At 31.7% G+C, this 18,363-nt stretch overlaps 1 protein-coding gene across 1 annotated transcript in view; it reads right to left on the minus strand.

Annotated features, from left to right (window-relative positions):
- Window positions 1–14,300: 14,300 nt before the first annotated feature.
- Window positions 14,301–18,363, minus strand: part of LOC143081025 (RING finger and SPRY domain-containing protein 1-like) — a 66,646-nt gene continuing 62,583 nt past the window's right edge. Inside the window, exons 12-15 of the mRNA XM_076257259.1 lie at window positions 16,561–16,663; window positions 15,953–16,108; window positions 14,987–15,091; window positions 14,301–14,590 (exon numbers count right to left, since the gene is read on the minus strand). Of these exons, the coding sequence (XP_076113374.1) occupies window positions 14,446–14,590; window positions 14,987–15,091; window positions 15,953–16,108; window positions 16,561–16,663 (509 nt within the window). The 3' untranslated portion in view covers window positions 14,301–14,445. The remainder of the gene's footprint in view (window positions 14,591–14,986; window positions 15,092–15,952; window positions 16,109–16,560; window positions 16,664–18,363) is intronic.

Here is an 18,363-nt window from a genome sequence, read left to right on the forward strand (position 1 = left end):
TTATGCACGTTTTTGGGTACAGATAATCGTGAATATTGTGCTTGAAGTCTTTCATAACTACATATAACGGATTGAAACATATTTGTTAAAACGTTTATCTGAATAATAAAATGAAAACAAAGGACTTTGGCATTATGTGTGATGAGGCAGTCAGTGCCCGATAAGCTTCCGCACTTGAAATGAGGGCTTATTTTCATCAATTGATTTATGCATGGAAAGACGAATTGACAGATATAATTCCGTCTATTTCGACTAAACTATGACAATTTCCATTCGTTTAAAACGTTTGAAATGTATTTTAATAGCACAATATATAATTCATTAATTTTCCCAATATGGGGCCCCAATAAGGGTGTATTGGTTCTTAACATTATATTCTTTATTTATTATTTGCCTGATCTTAACTTTTTTTGTCTCGGTGTCACGTATCTTTTTTCAACGCAGGACTTTTTATTGGAACGTATTTATATTGTTTCGGCCAAAATAAATCAATTCTTAGAAAACTTGGCCTGAGTTGAAAAATATTTTTGTGTTGTCACATTTTCGTTGTTCGAAATTTTATGAGGCACTCAACAAATCCATAAATCCAGTTAACTTTATGAAGACAAATGACCAAAATTATATTCATAAGATTTTTCATGCATCAAATATATAAAAGTATGATATATACACCATACGCCTCCATTTTCATTTGGTGGAGATTTTTTAAAAACAGAATATAGCTAAAAAGTGACAAGCAACGCTCGGCAATTTTTTTTTTTAAATTTGGACATTGTATCGCGGCATAAGTGTAAAAAAAAATCCTTGTCGATATAATGGAATTTTATAAGACTGTCATACAAGGGTGGGGTTTAGTTAGCTTTAAAACCAGGTTTATTTTACCATGTAACTTTTGTTCTACAAAAGAAAGTGCACGTACAAAATCGCCGGGCGGAAGATGACTGCTGTTATCCACTCGTTTGATGGGTTTGAGCTTTTGTTTTTGCCATTTGATGAGATAATTTCCGTTTTGAATTTTCATAGGAGGTCGGTATCTTCATTAATTGACTTTTTCGTACCTAACATTTATACAATTATAATCGTTGAACCTTGAGATATAATACGAGAACAAAGCACTGACATAAGATAGATTGATCCTATATATACCTTACAATATGACATTTTATGACCCAAGTGCCTGTGCACAAAGTAATAAAATTTGTACAGATAATATATGAACGGATCAAATTCAATATAGGTCTATCTATACTTTCCTGCATGTTTTGTGCATGCTCAGTGTCACTGTGTCTATAATGAATTACGACGAGAGAAGAAAAATTGAATCTAGTCCTCTACTACATTAAATGCTGAATGTTAACTTCACTGAATACGGTATTGACGGTATTAGCTCGGTATGCATAGGAACCAAGGAAGTATACATATGTTAGTTTTCAATCCTTGCTATTAACCTCCACCGTTCTATCAATAGTATATAAAACGATGTGCCGAATTTTGTAACAGTTCTATTCTGCGAAATGCGACGGTTGTTATAGTAACTAAGATTAGATATTTGTCTGTACGAAAATTGGTTTGAATAAGTATTAAGTTCTAGTATTCCCTGATAACATTTCCAAATAAGATACTTGCTTCTTCGCATATTTCGATATTTCAAATGGGAGACGAGGCAAAATGAAAAACTGAGCAGTCACACGTGTTATTTCTTCCCTTTACCATCCTTTGGCTTGAACGTTTCTGTTGAACCTATTCGGACGCACCAAAATTTTAAAGCTTTGTTCTTATTTTCCAGCGCTGGGTCGATACCGCTGCGTATTGATGGCAGTATTCACGGTGTTCATGTATCAGCATGATTTATAACAAACCTTTCTTAAATTCTCTGTTTATAAATTTCAAAATTATTAAAAATCAAGGTTCAGATTTGATCATTCTTTGAAGTCCATAAAAAGTTTTGGTTATATCACTCATCAAAATCGGCATTAATGTAGTTTATTTTGAAGATATCCGGCTATGATATATTCAAATTCAAATATCTTTATTCCTAAACAAAGGGCCCACAAGGATATAAATAAACACAAATAACAAAGTTCATACAATCTCCACACAAACAGCACATGCAATCTTACATACATACTGATTGTTAATTATTGAATATGATTAAGAATAAATATGGAAACATGATTATCAAAATATTTACAGGATTGGAGAGGCCCGTACAAAGAGGAATAACTCAATATTCAATTTGTTTATCTTAACTTTTGTCTTTTTTCCCTGTCTGATCTGGAAATTTGTATTTAGGTACATCTTTTTTATTTGTCTGGACACAAAGAGACAACTTCACCATTCTCATATTTCAGTTGGTTTTATCTGAGACTAGTACTGTATCAGGTTTGATTAAGCAGATAGGTATATAATATGTAAAATATATATGTAGGACTCAAATCTATGGTGGGTTCCAGATCTATGGCAGATTCCTAATCTATGGTAAATATGACGTCATGCTATCCCAAAACTATGGCAGATTTTTAAAAATCCTATTCTATGGCAAGTTTTGTTATATCCTAATATATTACGGATGTTTGATGTTTCCAAAACTATGGCAGATTTTGTGCAAATGTACAACTAGGCAGTACATATATACAATCAACGACTTGTCTTGAATAAGTTGAAATGTACGACAACGGGAGTATGTCTTTAATCATTTGTGAAATAAAAATTACATAATGGCCAACCAAATATATGGATTTTTTTTTAATGAATTCCGATTTTCTGTTATATCTGATATAAGTTTTAAAACAACTATCTTCATTAGTAATTTAAAACCATCAAAATGTATTCGCTGAAGAGAGCTTAAGGCTGATAAAATTTGTATATCTATAATTGAGAGCATTGGTAAATAGCTTTCTACAGATTTCAAGAAGTGGAAAATCTAATAAAAAATGCCTTTCATCTTCTACTTTCTTCTTAAATGAGTTGTGTTTGCTGCCTCTAATATCTGAAATTAGGTACTAGTAACTGCATGATTAACATAAAAAGACGGACAATGACAGATTGGTTAATAACATAGAGAATGGAAATGGGGAATGTGTCAAAGAGACAACAACCCAACCATAGAGCAGACAACAGCCGAAGGCCACCAATGGGTCTTCAATGCGACGAGAAACTTCATGAGGAGTCCTTCAGCTGGCCCCTAAACAAATATGTATACTATCATACTAAATTCCGAATTATACAGAAGAAACTAAAATTAAAAATCATATAAGACTAACAAAGGCCAGTGTCTCCTGACTAGTGATAGGCGCAAAAATGCGGCCGGGTGAAACATGTTTTTGAGATCTCAACCCTTATATATAATGCTCTATTCAGGACGATAGCAGATCCATTTGATATGAAGATATCATGCTTTGTACTACACTGACACGTTAAGTTTGATTTAACTGCTTGATCAGAAGATATGTATCATTTTCAGTTCCATTATCATTATTCAGACCCTGAGACTAGTATATTTATTGGGTTTTTTTACGCATTTGATTTTAAACAGTACAGGACCATTCCAAAGTAGTCCATTTTCTAAACGATAGGTTTTAAATATTATCATAATTCAGTGATAAAATTTTTGCTTTCATTATTATACGGCAATGTCCACTAGAAAGTTGGACGTGGAGCAAGCCATTTTTCTAATTGAATGAATAAACAGTTTGTTTGGTAATGATACTTATAGATACAATTATTGTTAATATATCTAGTTGTCATTATCCAAAATATACACATTGTCAGTATATACTAAACTAACAATTGATAGTAAATCGTAAACAACTGTTGTTTCTAGTATATTTATGTAAGAATGACACAGAAAGAACATAAATATAATTGAAATTAAAGGGAAAAAAATAACAGGTTTTTTTTAGAAAAAAAAGGGTAAATGAAACATTTAAGCAAAGATACAGCCTCTAGTTTTGACAGTACGTCTACTCATAAAGGCTTTGTCTACTGCAGTTTGAAAATGTCACTGGTGTACATCTCTTATTTGTTTTATTTCTTTTTAATTGTTTTGGAAGATGATAGAAATAATTGAGATCTACGGAAAAAGAGGAAATGAAAAATATGACGGAGGAATAACATTAGCAACTCTAAATATGGATTTCAGTGCAACTACTAAGAGATTCTTATAGTGCATCTCACTTATCCACAATATTGTTGATAAACAGATTACGTAAAGGATGGAGGCATATCAATAGTTCACGTTAATCCATTCATTCAGATGTTTGAAGTTTCCTAAAACTGCTATCACTTATTTCTTTGTCATGTTTTCAAACTATATGCTAAGTAATTAATCTTTCAATCTGGACTAAAATAATCCAAGCAAGTCTTACCCCAAGGAAATTTAGAACTTGACAATATTATTGTATACATGCAACTCAGTCCCCATTCATGGTCTATAGATTGCCCCTACAGGTCAATTGCCCCGATTGTATTGTTGGGCAGCTGTCTTAATGGTCTTCATACCACATATTTGTTTATTTATAGGGCCCTACTAGTCTACTCTTTAAAATAATAAATTTTATATGGAAAATGTTAAGACACATGTATACAGCAGCTGTAGACATGACACATATGATGCGGCACATAGTCTTGCAAAAAGATATTCAATTAACAAGATAACTTGTGTTGTTTCCTGTCCTTAGAATTAGTCAGTATCAATAATTTGATATTCCAATTGAAAATATGATATAGTAACTGTGCACGTTGTATGGATGGGGGTCTGTGTTGGGGTCTTTAAATTCTGTAAAATTTAATTTTCTGGTTATTTGTCTTTGTCTTTGACGATTGACGAAGTTAATTTTTTCCTTATGCTTGTATGCTGATTGTTGTAATTCCAAAAACAAAAAATCAAATATTAAATAAAATACAATTTTTCCTTAATCCTGGAAAATTGGTACCCACTAAAATGAATGAATCCACCGTGACCACGTATAAGTGAAGAACGTACAAATGAACCAAATCATGTTTGTACAATAGAAAAGACGGAGTGATGGTAGAAAAGCAATATGGACGGAAAGTACTCCCAAAACAAGGGGTCCCACAGGTAGGAGTATAACCTCATACTATTCATAAACGACCTAGCATCAAAGCTACCAAAAGGCGTTCAATCAGCACATTATGCAGACAATATTGAACTCTGGTGCTATAGCAAAATACGGAATACATACAGCTTTAGATATGGCAGTCTCATGGGGTGAGGAATTGTGTGTTACCATCAACAGAGAGAGAAAACAAACACTGGAACACTCTTCACACTCTCTTCTAAAACCTAATCTGTCAGACTGATTGTGGATGAAACTCCACTTAAAATGGAAGACCAACAAACATACCTTGGGATAACTTTCGCAAAAAAGAATGATGTGGAAGCATCATAAAATCAGCTGAAGCTAAGGCTAGGAGGAAACTTAACATCATGAGGAAACTTGCAGGAATAAAATGGGGTGTAAATGAAAAAAATCCTGAAATATGTCTACCAAGGAAATGTACGCCTACATTTTGAATACGTATCTAGCTCATGGATGACGACAGCCAAATCTCACCATCAGACTGTAGATAAAAGTTAAGAACCAGTCAAAACATATCACCATAGGTGCTCTGAAACCAACACCAATAAATAGTATAAAGGAAGTAACAAACCCATACATGTAGCTTTCACAGTGAATAACAAACCGTGTGAAAATAACCTTGATAATTTTCTCATCCAGACCTCAGTTCCGCTCCTTACTATTAAAGATGAATAGACTAGCTATAGTTGTTAATTTCTGTGTCATTATGTCTCTTGTGGAGAGTTGTCGGCAATCATACCACTTTTTTATAGCACCGTTGAGAAAACACTGAGAATGAGTTTGCTTGAAGACAAGTACCTGGTAAGAGTATATGCAGACGGGTCAGCCTCAAATGCCTCAACAAAAGGAGGAGCTGGTATATGCATTAAGTACCCCAAATGTCAACGGAGATTAACAATCAGAGGCAATACCCACAGGCATACATTGTTTAATTGTTTAAACTACATACTGCAGAAGAAGCCCTTATCCATAACAACGTCAATTACGTATCGCAATTAGTATTCCTGACTGATGACCTCTCTGTGCTACAAGCTACCTCAACTGGAACATGCTTTACACACCATCAAACCAGTACCGACTACAATGGTTCCCTTCTCACTGTACAGTTTGGGGTGACGAACGAGCCGATAAATTAGCAAAGCATGGTGCTTAACAACAACAGGAAGGAAATCAAGTCTGCTACACAAATGACTTGATCAACCAAAATGTAAATAAAGTCATGAAAGTGGTTCCATCTCCAATGTATCCTTGTGGAGATGCAGAGCAGGATACTGCACTACTCTTATAGTCATGCAAGATGCATGAGGCACTGAGAGGTGATATATGACATTCAGAAACACCACTAAAAGAGAAGCAAAATTGGCCAGTGAGGTATCCGGTCGTTCCGGCCCCAAACCGATCCGGCCCCAAGTCAATCCGGCCCCAAGTCGATCCGGCCCAAGTCGATCCGGCCCCATAATAAAATAAGAAATAACTATATTGATCTTGGAGGAATTTGTGACACAGTATAAATGGAATTTGCAAAAAGTGTCCGATGATGGATGACAACAGGTAAGTGAAGTATTGGAGTACCAGTTAAAGAACTATTTTAAATCGATACGAAAATGATTGTGATTGTGTCGTTGGTTGTATAGCAGCTTCAACATATTTTAAAATATGAAGTTATTTTCCATGCCACTTTGAACATCCCTCACACTGAAGTGCATGCTGTCGAGGTCTAACATGTTGGTCACAAACCACACAAGGAAAAGCCATGGTGATATTAAAATCAATAGCATTCTGTCTTCTCTTTTATAGATAGGATTCGGCAAATCAAACAAAATTTCTCAATTTGAGAAATTTTAAGAACTTAAAAGAAAAGCAAAGTTTGTGTGTATCAGCTTGGGGATCGGCTTGTACCGTTGTGTATGTAACTATTTGTTATTACACAAGATGAAAGACTTGTTAGGATCACAGTCAATTGAAAGAAAACGCTAATTACTGCTGATTAATGTTGATGTCTGAATTGTTTTAATATAATTATACCCAATAATCTTGAAAACTTGTAATAAAAACATAATCAACCTAGTTGTTTTATACTCATCTGAAGAAAATATTTTTTTTTTACCGTACACCTTTAACATTATAATAAAAATCATAAACATTTATGAATTACTTTAATATATATCTTTATTTTTATTCCTTATAAATATTTTTTTTATTGGGGCCGGATCGACTTTACATTTGGGCCGGATCGACGTGGGGCCGGATCGACGCGAAAGTGGCCAGTGAATGCCCTACAGAAGACATCAGATTTGTTGAGGAGACTGGTACTCAAGTGTAAAGGTGAACAATAAAAAGAATGAATCCACAGTATTTATTTTGGACATTATTTTCTATTTTGTTAACCCCATCGAAACCCTCATATATCATTTGATAGCAACTTCTTTTAAACTGTCTACACGACCTATTGAATTCATCAGAACATTATGGAACTAAACATCTATTCTTCATTTTGATCAAATTGGTTTTGATGTTCATAGTACACCCTGAATACACAATACGAATGAGTCCTTACAGGGGCGGATGCAGGAATTTTCGAAAGGGGGGGTGCTAACCCAGGGCAAAAGGGGGGGGGGGGGTGCAAAGGGGTGCAAAACATATGTCCCGATACAAATGCATTGATCGGCAAAAATAAAGGGGGGGTGCGCACCCCCGGACCCCCCCCCCCCCCCCCCCTGGATCCGCCACTGCCTTAGGACACCATGTGACACTTGCAACATGAGTGAACCGTGAAATCCTGGTCAAACCCCTAATTTGGTCTATATATTTAACAGTTCCCCTTATGAACATGTATCACAAGTTTCAAGTTCAACTATAACCTGGTACATTTTCATGTTCCATGAACAACCCAGGTATTTGGATTATGCTATTGAATAGTTCACTACACTATGAACAAGTGAACCAATGTTCAAGGTGATGACTGATCTGAAACAACCTTAAACTAAAACTTTAACCTGATATGTGGACACAGACTGAAAGCAGAGGCGGATTTAGAGGGGCCCAGGGAGCCCCTCCCCCTTTTCTGAAAAAAAAATTAGTTGCTCATATAGGGAATCACTGAAGCATGACTGGAGCCCTCTTAGACAGTCAATGGGCCCCAACAAGATGGATATATAAACCAGAAAATACAATGAACACTACTATTGTATGTAGGGCATTACAAAACACCCTCAACATTAAAGACAAGGTAAGCTACATTGTACTATTATCATGCTTTGTCCAGGGGTATAGAAACAGCCTACTGATAACTGTACCTCCTTCTTATATACAGCTTCTTTATGTAGGACGGTAGACACAGCAAAATGTTGCTCCTTCTTATATACTGATTCCAGAGATGAGAAAGTATTCTGCTATTTCAGTGTGAGATTGTCAACTCACATACTGGTATCCTTCTTGTACTAATTTAGTTGACACATACTGGTATCCTTCTTGTACTAATTTTTAAAATTGTCATACGCAAGAATATTATTCATTGACATCTACTGATTTGTGTTAATATCCCAAATAAATTGTTCACTCGGTAATATGTCTCGCCTATGTAATTTTATAGCACATTTGGCATGTGGTCAAACTACAAACAGCATGCCTGAGTCTAGCTAAACAAATAACAATGGGAAATGACATAGGCTTTCGATCTACACATACTTTAGTATGGTATATTGAAACAGTCATCTCAAAGCAAGAAAATTCAAACTTTTTTCATGTTTGAAAAGAAGGAATATGGTGTTTAAATTAATGACACAAAATCCCTACCACCACCAGACAAAATTAGAATGAAAGAAACAACCCTTTTATTGCTGTTCTTCATTTCAAAGTCACTACAAGTTCATGACAGCCCCTTGCATAGTCAGTCTGTTTTTATATAGATCAAACATGAAATATAGTAAAAAATATTTTACATATAACAGGCTATTATTTGAACTTGGAATTATTTTTAACTATGGAATTTGCTTGATTTCTTGTTATTGAAATTTTTAATAAATTTCATGTTTATTCTGTACTGAAATGTTCTGTGCTGTGCACAACACTTTCTATTACAAAGAAAATAGTATATTTTCAATAGAATGTACTGTGCCGCGCACAACACTATCCCACCAAAATACATTGTATGGAAAGTGTTATTAACCGCTCAAAAGATCATAATACAAAATAAACATGGAATTTATAAAAAATTTTAAACACAAGAAATTATGCGAATTCCATAATTAAAAATAATTCAAAGTTCAAATAATAGCCTGTTATATATAAAATAGCTTAATTAGAGAATAACAGCTGATCTTATCCATAGGATGGTACAGGAAACTGGATGACCTTGAGTCAAGATATCAAACGACCTTGACATCAGTTATCAAATAACAATAAAATGTCTAGTAAACAAAGAAATACAGACTTTCAACTAGTAAACAAATAAGTAAAGACTTTTGCATTGTAAACAAAGAAATACAGGCTTTACAATTTTATTAAAAAGAGACAGATATAAATAACAAATCTTATAACAATATAATAACAAAATACTGCATTTAAATATATTAAAATGCGATATTGACTTGTAAGCAAAACAAAAACTAGCTAATATTTTGTTTGTTAAGTTTAATACCTTTTGTCATGTGCCATGAAAACAAAAAATCTATTACAACAGCAGGTGATATTTGATCATGACATTTTTTTGATTATTTTATATAGATAGAAAGGCAGAGTTATCTCCCTGTATTTGAATAAATCTTGCTTCTTACATTCAAGATTGGTAATTCAAAAATTTCGGTAATGTTTTCTTGTCGAAAAAACCTTTTAATACTCTTATTATACTTTTACTCCCCCGAAGTTATACAAGACTTTTTAAAATGCTTTTTGGGGTGGTGACTTTGCAAACAAAGCAACAATTTCACATAATGCAAAGCAATTTAGATTGGTTTAAAATATTTGACGAAAAAACTATCTACTTATTTTCAAAATTTAATTGTGGGTTTTCCTTCAATTATAACATAAATTTAATGAAAAGCTTTATCTGTTTTGTAAAGTTGGCCATTCAATTATTCAACACTAAAACCTATGCTTGACCATCTTCCAAAAGTGCCGACAAGGGAAAAAAAAACAAATTTGATAAATGTTAGTAAAACTTGATAACTTCATGTCTATCTTTTAGAGGCTGCAAATGCTATAATACAGAATTGTCCAAAGAGTATGAGAGCTGGGCAAATGATATGAAACTACACTTGTGATGAATAATGCCTCATGATTATCGTAACATATGCAAATTACTCTCCATACTGCATCAAATCAAACATTAAATTTGTTTTTAGTTAGTGTTCCTCATCTAAAATTTTAACTCTATGCTTAAAACAATAGTAAGCATGTATACTTGGGAATGTTTTTGTTCTTTAGAAATTAAAGATCTTAAGCAAAATAATATTTGTTCAGTATTTCCAACGCCAAACCTCATAATTAAAAATACAAAGGTCAGAAATTATATCTTTTCATCCAAAATCAAAATAACATATACCAAAACCATCTTTTTCTACTTGTCTTTTAGTTTGTTTACATTGTTCTGATAAAAATGCTGATATGGTATATTTTGGTTCATGTCACTGATAGACTGGTGATGAATTTCTTCTCATATTTCTTATTCATTTCATCTAAATTCTAGAAACATCTTTTTTCTGCATTTAATCAAAGTAAAATATTCTTCTAAATAGCTTTAAAATTCTAATCATATCTTAAAAAGCTAGCAAACAGACTTATATCTATAGTCTACTTAAATGGATTTCATTAATAAATGTAATGATTAAATATTCTTAAAGGGTCTAAATAGAACAACAAATTTACCAGTTATTTTCCTCTCCTTTTTCTGCAACTCCATCCTGCGGCTGTCCTTCATACAAAAATCTTGTAAAACTTCAATTCTTATGAATTTCATAAGTTTGAAAGTTAGCATTGTTTATATTAGATATTTCAGATAATTGATAAAAAACTATCAAAGTTGTGCCCTTTTCAAACGCCATTTTCTTTTTCTACTAGATTGATTTAAAGTATTTATTATGTTATGAATTAGAAGCAACAATATAAGTCCGTATTTCTTTGATATACGAGGATACTTCCAAGAATTATTTTCTGACCTTCATCCATCTGATATCCTGTTTACTAGATATTTGTTACAGTTACCCTAAATATGTTATCTGAACATCATCCCTCTGGATTCAGTCTTTCAAATTGTCCATTTTGTCTAACCAACATCCACCATGTTGCCCTTGACCCAAATTGTTGTTTTTTTTTTGAATGCAGCTGTTAAATAACATCTTATTACTCTAAAGTGAATCTCTCTATAGACTCTTCATTGGTCGTCTTGCATAAAACATATGATATTAAGAGTTAAATCACTGGTTGATTTGATTAAAAAATTAGAAACAATGAAAACTGATAATTAATTTCACAGTGATATGTAAATGAAATTTATTATTGATCTGAAATACAATTATATTAAATAATTTTCATTATTCTTTGGTAAAAAATCATATTAGTCCTCACCTTCCAAAAAAAGCCAAACAAATTTACAAAAAATATATTATAAATAGTGTTTAATTCACATTTTGTGGAGTAAAAGTGTGCAATCTACCCTATAACACTGCATTGTGAGCATATGTATTAGTTTATCTACAACTAGCAAAGACAGTATCATTCATAATTTCAATAGTAATTTTCCTTCATATTTTTTTTACAATCCTTTAAAGATTGGGGGAAAACTTTAAACATATTTTCAAAATCATCTTTTAAAAAATAATTTAACTTTTTTTTACCATTTTTAAAAACAATACAGAAATTACATATTTGTTTTAAACTCATATTCTTATTCAACTTTCAAAAAACAAAAAATAAAATCTGATACACCAAAAACCTAAATTAACCAATTTTCTTATAATTGATAAGTTACATTTTAATTTCTATGGGAGCTGTTTCAAAAAGATATCTGACTAAGCTAAAACCCGAATTGCTGATATGTAGCTAAGATTTTTTAGGCGAAGTAAAATAAAGCAAGCTCCTTCATCTTAGCAATATTTCAATACCTAACAGTGTTAATGACTTGTTGTAAGAAAATTCGTTAACAATAATGTGTCTTGTTTTAATTTGTGTAACATTAAATAAAATGTTTTTGGATCAAATAGATTGTTTTTGTTTCTTATCTGAATATGCAAAAAAAAATATCCAATAAGGAAGGACAGTTTTAATTTCCTAGTACCATACAAATAATTCTAAACATTACTCATTAAGAAAGGAGCCATTTTTAAAACAAATGGCAATGCTTTAAAACGTCAAAACTATTTCTAGAATGAAAGCGGCATTTTGCCACAAGAATATGTTATCACCCAATGAAAGAAGACTGATAGAATACACTCAATAATATGTATATAATTTTAACATGATTGTGAAAAACCTGGAATTATAGTTACATCTATATAAGTTTTGTGGTCATAGTATGTATCTATATCACAGATAGTTTATTTTTATACATGTAACATTATTTCAACCTTAAAAAGACTACTATATCTACTAAAAATTAACACTCGAACATGAATGTAAGTTTTTCATGCCTATTTATATGACTCTTAATACAAAAACTTATCTTGTTTGCTACTTATACTTTATCAAAAAGGTAATAATTTTTAAACGTTGTTACATTTCCAAAGTCACTGAAGCATAAATGAGGGATTGATGCCTCATCTTACTCCAAGAAACTTGTATGCACAAAAGCTAATGCAAGATAACTTTAGGTTCTTATTATTTAATGTTGTTGGAAAGTCAAACTTTAACTATGTATGAATTCCTTCGTCAATGGAAGAAAAGAAGTTTAAAAACCCCATTTGCAAAAGTAGTACATACACTAGGAAAAAGTAGCACATACACTAGGAAAAAGTAGAAATCATATATCAGTCAACATATCAACAGGAAATTTTGAATTAAAACGTTACTAATTGCCTTTACAAAACTTCTAAAAAATAAGTATTCTAAAATAACAAATTTTCTTTTGAACAATCTGAATGCTACACAAGACATATATTTTTATTTATACTGATTGTATTATTTGTTGAGAATACTGTAAAATAGTCAGCGAACCAAAAAAAAGCACCTGGTAAAAATCACTTTTGGAAATTATATATTTTTTTAATTACCATAAGACATTAATTTTTTTTAACAAAAAGTAAATTCAAATATGCATTACAATAATAAGATAAAAAAAAAAAATCACAGTCTTTTGCTTCAATGCAAGACTTTAAAACTATACACTACAGTTAGACCAGTACATTATACTGTTGAATTTTATTTTAAAAATAACAAACGATTTTGAATATCTTCCCAACAACCAAAATTCAAACTTGTTTTAAGACAAAAACTATACAAAATTAAATTCTAATACAGAAAATAACATACAAAGCACATAATGATAACATTTATAACTTTCAATCAATTACATATAAACCTATACAATTTCTTAGTCAAACATGGCAATATTCTTAAATTACCATGGTTTTGGACTTTGGTAACCATTGTTTTGGTGTATGCTTTATAAAATATTACCCAGATTTGAAACAGTGAATTATAGAATTATCTCCCCTTATATGATTTTCATCAATACTATAGAATTGAGATGTCATAATCAAAAGTTCTCCTTTTCAGATGATTTGCATTATATAACATTAGTTTAATCATTTATAACAGAGAAAGACCAGAGAACAGCATTATACTGATGGTATTAGCAATGTTTCAAAAATTCCAAAAGTAGTTTTTGAAACTCAATAAACAATCTGGTTTAAAAACTTTAAGGGGAAGAAAATGTTTACAAAAACAAAATGAAATCTCACTCCTTTACAAACTTTGCTATAGCAATCTTGACTGACAGTGTCTATCAATTCAACCAAAAAGTAAGTGTATCTTTCTTCAACAGACCTATCATGGGGGATTTCTCATGAGAGGTTTTGACCTGACACTCAAAAGCATATAAAATGATTTAAAAATACAAAATGCATTCAAAATAGCTAAAAATACAATTAAGCACATATACACTTATTCAAAAGCATCAGATTAAAACAAACTTATGACATGTATAAAATATGCATTTGGAGATTTTGAAGAGTTGGCAGGTATGCAAGTTTAATGACTTATGATTAATGGAAATGTGAAGTTAAATTATTCATAGGTCACAAACATATTTACGGCCATTACATTTCTATAGTGTATAGTTTTAAAATCATGTTCCAAAGGCTAACTTAACAAATATTTAAAGCTATAGCTGCACTGTACATGATCACAGTTATGTGTCCTTGTCCGCTGATTGGTCTTCGGCACTATCTGATGCTGTTCTTGACCTGCTACTTTCTGAAAGCACTCTTTCATGTATCTGTGTTCTACACATTGGGCAGGTTTCCAATTGTAATGAACATTTGAAGCAGAATCCTCTACAAAATAAAACAAACATAGTAAAACAGCACAAAACCATTTAATTCATAGCCACTTTTCATGAAAATCATAAATCAATTTTATTCAGATTACGACAAGAGCAAGCATTTTTCAAATATTGATGTGTTTGTTGAATTCAAACAGCTATATTCAGGCAACTAAATATTGGATTTTAAACTATGTCACAGCAATTTTGATATTAAGACTATCTATTTAAAAAAATAAAAGCTATGGCAATTTAGAAATACACTGAAGATCGGTATAGCCAGGGGAGATAACTGCACTGATTTCTATGTTTACAGATTCTTTGATTGATTATTGCATAGCAAGTCAAGTAGCAACTATTTCATGCATATGCAGGATAACTGAATTTATTGCTGTTTTATGATACATACCCATGTTCACAGGGAACCAACTTGTGCGAAGCTTTTTCAGCAAAGCAGATTGTACAAGAATCTTCATTGACTTGAAAGTTCTTTATCAAGTTCAAACGCATATGTCTGAAAAGGGATTAAATTTGTTTTCATTTGCTTCAGTTGATAGATCTTATACATTTATAGCTACAATCTTTTGTGCAAGTTCTAATATCTGTAACATGATATACCTCTATTTTTTTGCTGGGTAATTGAAGACAGTTTTGTGGTTTAGTTTCTAGAATGTTATTTCTGAAAGCATTTCTTATAAATTATCAAAAAATTCTAGTCGACTACTCATGTGGTTGCTGAAGGCCCAATAAGTTTTGCTGTTAACTGGAAAAGATTCAAAATTGGGCAGATGCACATGAGACAACATCTGATAAAAAAAATGCTGGTTGACCTTGTGTTTGAAAATCAAAGCAATCAAATTTGATTTGTAACGTCAAATATTTTCTGTTGACACACGAAAAAATAACATTTTTTTTTATTTCATCAATTTGGACAAACTCAAAACTAGTTGTTTCAATTCAAATTGAAAAACTTTTTGAAATGACAGTCTACATGGCCATAATAACATTGTTATGCCATACGATTATGTCTTACTTGAGACGAAAAAGCATTTCCTACCACAAGCATTTAGTTCTTCATTTGGTCTGTAGTGGATAGTTGTCTCATTGGCAATCATTTTCTATAGTTAGTTTCCAACTTTGAACACTATTTTGGCATAGTCATGGATGGGGGAGGACATTTTTGCTCAAATACTATTATTTACATTACTCAAAACGTTTTATATTCTTATGATAACCTAGTACTAATCATGTATAAAAACTTGTAAAATAAAAGCGTATTTTTTATAATAATCAAGTGCTAAAGTTTTTTAAAAACTTGCACTATGAAAACTGATTTTTTATAAATTGTCTACATTTGCCAATGACAAAACCATACCTGGGTAAAATTTTCTTTTCTTCATCTGTCATGGTTCCATAATCATTAAATGTTTTGAATAATGTCCCTTTGGGAGGATACTTAAATGGCTTGGCACCAAAGTTAAATTCACATTGTTGGTAAGACATAAAACTAGCAGCAGCAAAATATCCACCACTGAAAAAGACAATCATAATATAATACAGATTTTGCAAGTTTCTGTCCTGTTTTTTCTTAATTGGTTCAGCAGAATTGTAAAGAATATTTCTCATAGATGTAAAACTAAGTCCATATTAGTTGGTTGACTGACATCAAAGTAACAAGATGTTTAACTCACTTAAAAGATATTCAGAATCAGCTTACCCTTCTGTAGAACCTGAGATGTCCACACACTTATTGATGGGGTTCGTGTGGCACAATCTTCAGTTTTATATGTAGTTTTTTGTAGGTTGCTGTTTGTCTTTTCATTGTTTTTCTTTTTTGCCATTATAATTTCCAGTCTCTCCTCAATTTAAGAGTTTTGATTCTCCCTTTGGTATTTTTCTTATCTTTTCAAAATTAACTTGGATGATAGTTTTTATGTATCTCAGCATAAACCTTACTTTCCCTACTAAAAAAGTCAATCTTACCTTGAATACTGGAAAAGGTCATCATAACTTGGTAAACATTCACCATTCAAAGAAAATGACAGGTATTTCTCATCTATATTTAACAAAAGTCCTAATGTGTCTCCTGAAAAAAACAATACATATATATCAACAATATATAACATATTTTTTTTAAAACACCACAACCAAATTTATTTGTAGTTGTAACCCAATGCCTTTTCTGAGATCCTGGCCAAAACAATCAGTGTCCTTAGTGGCCTTTGAAGTGATAGCTTAAAAACAAGAATGCCCAACTTGCATCAAATGTCCAAAGTCTAATAGCTGCAAGTAGGCAAGAAATGCCCCTCAACTGATATTTATAAGTAATCTGTGAATTAAATTGATTAATAAAACTAATAAACCAAATTAGCCTTTGATCTTATTGTCTGATAATTTTCTTTCTCAGCGAGTCGAGTGGTTATGAAAATTATCGCTAGAAAGTTAGGGAGCATGTGCTGTTGTTAATAAAATTAACAACGTTATCATAGGTAAAATAGCTATAAACAGATTATCCTTCAAGTACAATAACCCCTACTAAGAATCTTCTGATAATTTTGATGGTACATACTGATATAGAAAGTAGGTCTTTAAAACATCCTTTTTACTCCAGCAAAATTTCCTCCATCTATTATGGTTTAAAGATATTAAACAATAAAATGCACCTCACCTTATGTTCTATTTTTAGCTTTGACAGCCATGTTGGTTGATTGACAGGAATATAAACACAAACTTTATACTGTATACTTTAAAGATCTTTCACTTTCTGTTTGATTGAAATTGGTCAAGTTTGGTATCAGAGGAAAATAAATCACATACAAAAGTCTTCATTGGACACAGATTTCCCTCTCTTGTAAATATGTAAGAATCAATGTACTAATTCTAACCTATTGACTTTTTGTTTTCTTTGAAACTTAATGAGATTTGCATCTATATATGGTCATTAGAGATTGATTTGGTGTTTGAGTGCTCTCATTGTTCAATAGAAATATTGGTAATAAGTATTGTGTATAAGTTTCATAACAATCGGTTGAGGCAAATTAAAGATTGAGTGCGGAAACAGCAAATTGACCAACTTTTCCATTTCTAAAGGTAAATAATAAAGACATTATCTTTCAATCAGTTTAATTGAAGTCTGGAGCCGGCATGTCAGAAACTGGTAGTAGTTTTCTTAATCTATATTTATAATAGTCATTTTGCTTTCTTCTTTTGTTACATTTACTACCTATTCTAACATCAGACTCAGACTTCTAAAAAATGAGTTTTACTGAGCGTATTGCTGTGTGTTTGTTTAATCCATATTGGCTAGAGGTATAGGGGAAGAGTTAAGATCTCACAAAACATGTTTAATCCAGCCACCTCTGGTTTTTGTTGAGATCTCACAAAACATGTTTAATCCAGCCACCTCTGGTTTTTGTTGAGATTTCACAAAACATGTTTAATCCAGCCACCTCTGGTTTTTGTTAGTCTCATGTGTTTTTTAAACAACTGTTTAAAGCATCAACCTTTTTAATTTTTTTTGATAATGTATTACAGTAGATGCTATTTAAAAAAAAAAGAAAAAAAAGACAAATTTAAAATTTACAATTGAAGATGATTTAGATCTTGACTTTTTGTATAACCACTTGTCTATTGTTGAATTTTAATAAAGAGACGAAGATTGTATGTTGACTTTAAGATGTCTTTTTGATATTTGTGTTGTTGGGGTTGATTACTCGTTGACATATACCCCCACATCTCCTTTGACTCACAACTAACGGTGACACTTCTAAAATTACATTGTAATTC

This window comes from Mytilus galloprovincialis, chromosome 6, assembly GCF_965363235.1.
Source record: "Mytilus galloprovincialis chromosome 6, xbMytGall1.hap1.1, whole genome shotgun sequence".
Classification (NCBI taxonomy): domain Eukaryota; kingdom Metazoa; phylum Mollusca; class Bivalvia; order Mytilida; family Mytilidae; genus Mytilus; species Mytilus galloprovincialis.